The sequence below is a fragment of the Candida theae genome, assembly GCF_024610275.1.
Source record: "Candida theae strain CBS 12239 chromosome Unknown scaffold336, whole genome shotgun sequence".
NCBI classification, from domain to species: Eukaryota; Fungi; Ascomycota; class Pichiomycetes; order Serinales; family Debaryomycetaceae; genus Lodderomyces; species Lodderomyces theae.
The window spans coordinates 1-1,255 of NW_026261370.1; the positions used below are offsets into that span (position 1 = coordinate 1).

The 1,255-nt window shown below is 41.9% G+C and overlaps 1 protein-coding gene across 1 annotated transcript; it reads left to right on the forward strand. All coding sequences in view use genetic code 12, as the record gives it.

Moving 5' to 3' along the window:
• KGF57_001205 (uncharacterized protein) lies at nucleotides 1-1,050 on the forward strand (the record flags this gene model as incomplete). Its single annotated transcript, XM_051750387.1, has 3 exons — nucleotides 1-230; nucleotides 451-824; nucleotides 963-1,050. Coding segments are annotated over 3 exons (692 nt in total), but the record flags the coding sequence as incomplete, so codon positions are not given.
• Nucleotides 1,051-1,255: the final 205 nt, after the last annotated feature.

Sequence of the window (1,255 nt, forward strand, 5' to 3'; positions counted from 1 at the left end):
AGCAACACATCACCTCGAATTCGAAAACTGAGATGATTGAAGTTCCCGTTGATAACAAGGTTCAATTTGGATTGCAGGATGAATGCAACATTCCGGCAAGAGACGAATCTGATGAGTCAAAAATTTGTTTTGAAACACCATTGAGTTGCACAAAAGACGCACCAGATGAAAAGATCACCAGCTCCGAAGCCCCATTAAGTGTGACAGGGGATAAGCTGGACGAGCCGGAAGTACCTGACTTGAACTGACTCAGTATATATTTTATACATCTACACAAGACTCTACAGGAAAATCAAGCAGATCACGAACTGAGTTTTACGTGGAAAATGTTTCCGATCTGTATCTCTTCCATTTCAGTCCCATCAACCTTCGTTTTCAACATCGTCCTTTCGGAGGTGAGTATAATCGATTTTAAGTTTGAAAACAATGGCTTTCTTCTGATCTCCTGAGAAATCATTTTCATCTGATATCTTGTCCTTGGATTACTTCATACCAGAAGTACCTGATCCTGTCGATGTTGAACCGCGAGAAATCCCGACCGAGAAAAAGTCTCCTCCTGAATTGGAAAAAAGTGAGGGTGAACAGCAATTGAAGTCAGTCGACAACAACAGCAACAACAGCAATGAGAATGAAAATGTTGCTGATTGTGAAGAGACGTGCTTGGCTCCTCCTGAAACTGTCCCTGTTGCAAGTGACTTGAAACTGAAAGCCAAATGGAAGGCAAGGTTGAGTCAGAAATGGTCCAAGATTGGATCTGCTATGAAGTCCAAAGCCGAGGACAAGCAGACTGNGACTACAAAGATGAAGATCAAGAGTTGTTTGTAGTCGATGATGAGGCTGAAGAGTGTTGTACTGCAGCTACCACTGTTTGAAATAGGGAATCGCTAGAAATTATATCCGCAGAATGTGTTCTTTATTTGTTATTTGAAGTATGGGAGAGCATGAGGTACTGATGGTGAAAGTGAAAATGATGCTCCGTTGGAAGCTGGTCAAGCGACTCCACTGAAACCTGCTGACCAAGACGTCGACGGGATGGATAAAATTGCTTAGTCAAAGAAATCATGGAAGAATATGAAACAACCTTTCAAGAAGCGTATTGTTGTTGATGCTGCTTTGTATTCCCTTGGTTTCCCTTGTTCTCCTTTACTTACTCAAGCCTCGAAATTAAACTTCACCTCAACTGATGCACTTTCCATCAACTCCGATGATGAAATAAAACTGTCCTCTTTATATGGTGCAACAGGTGCAACTGGCT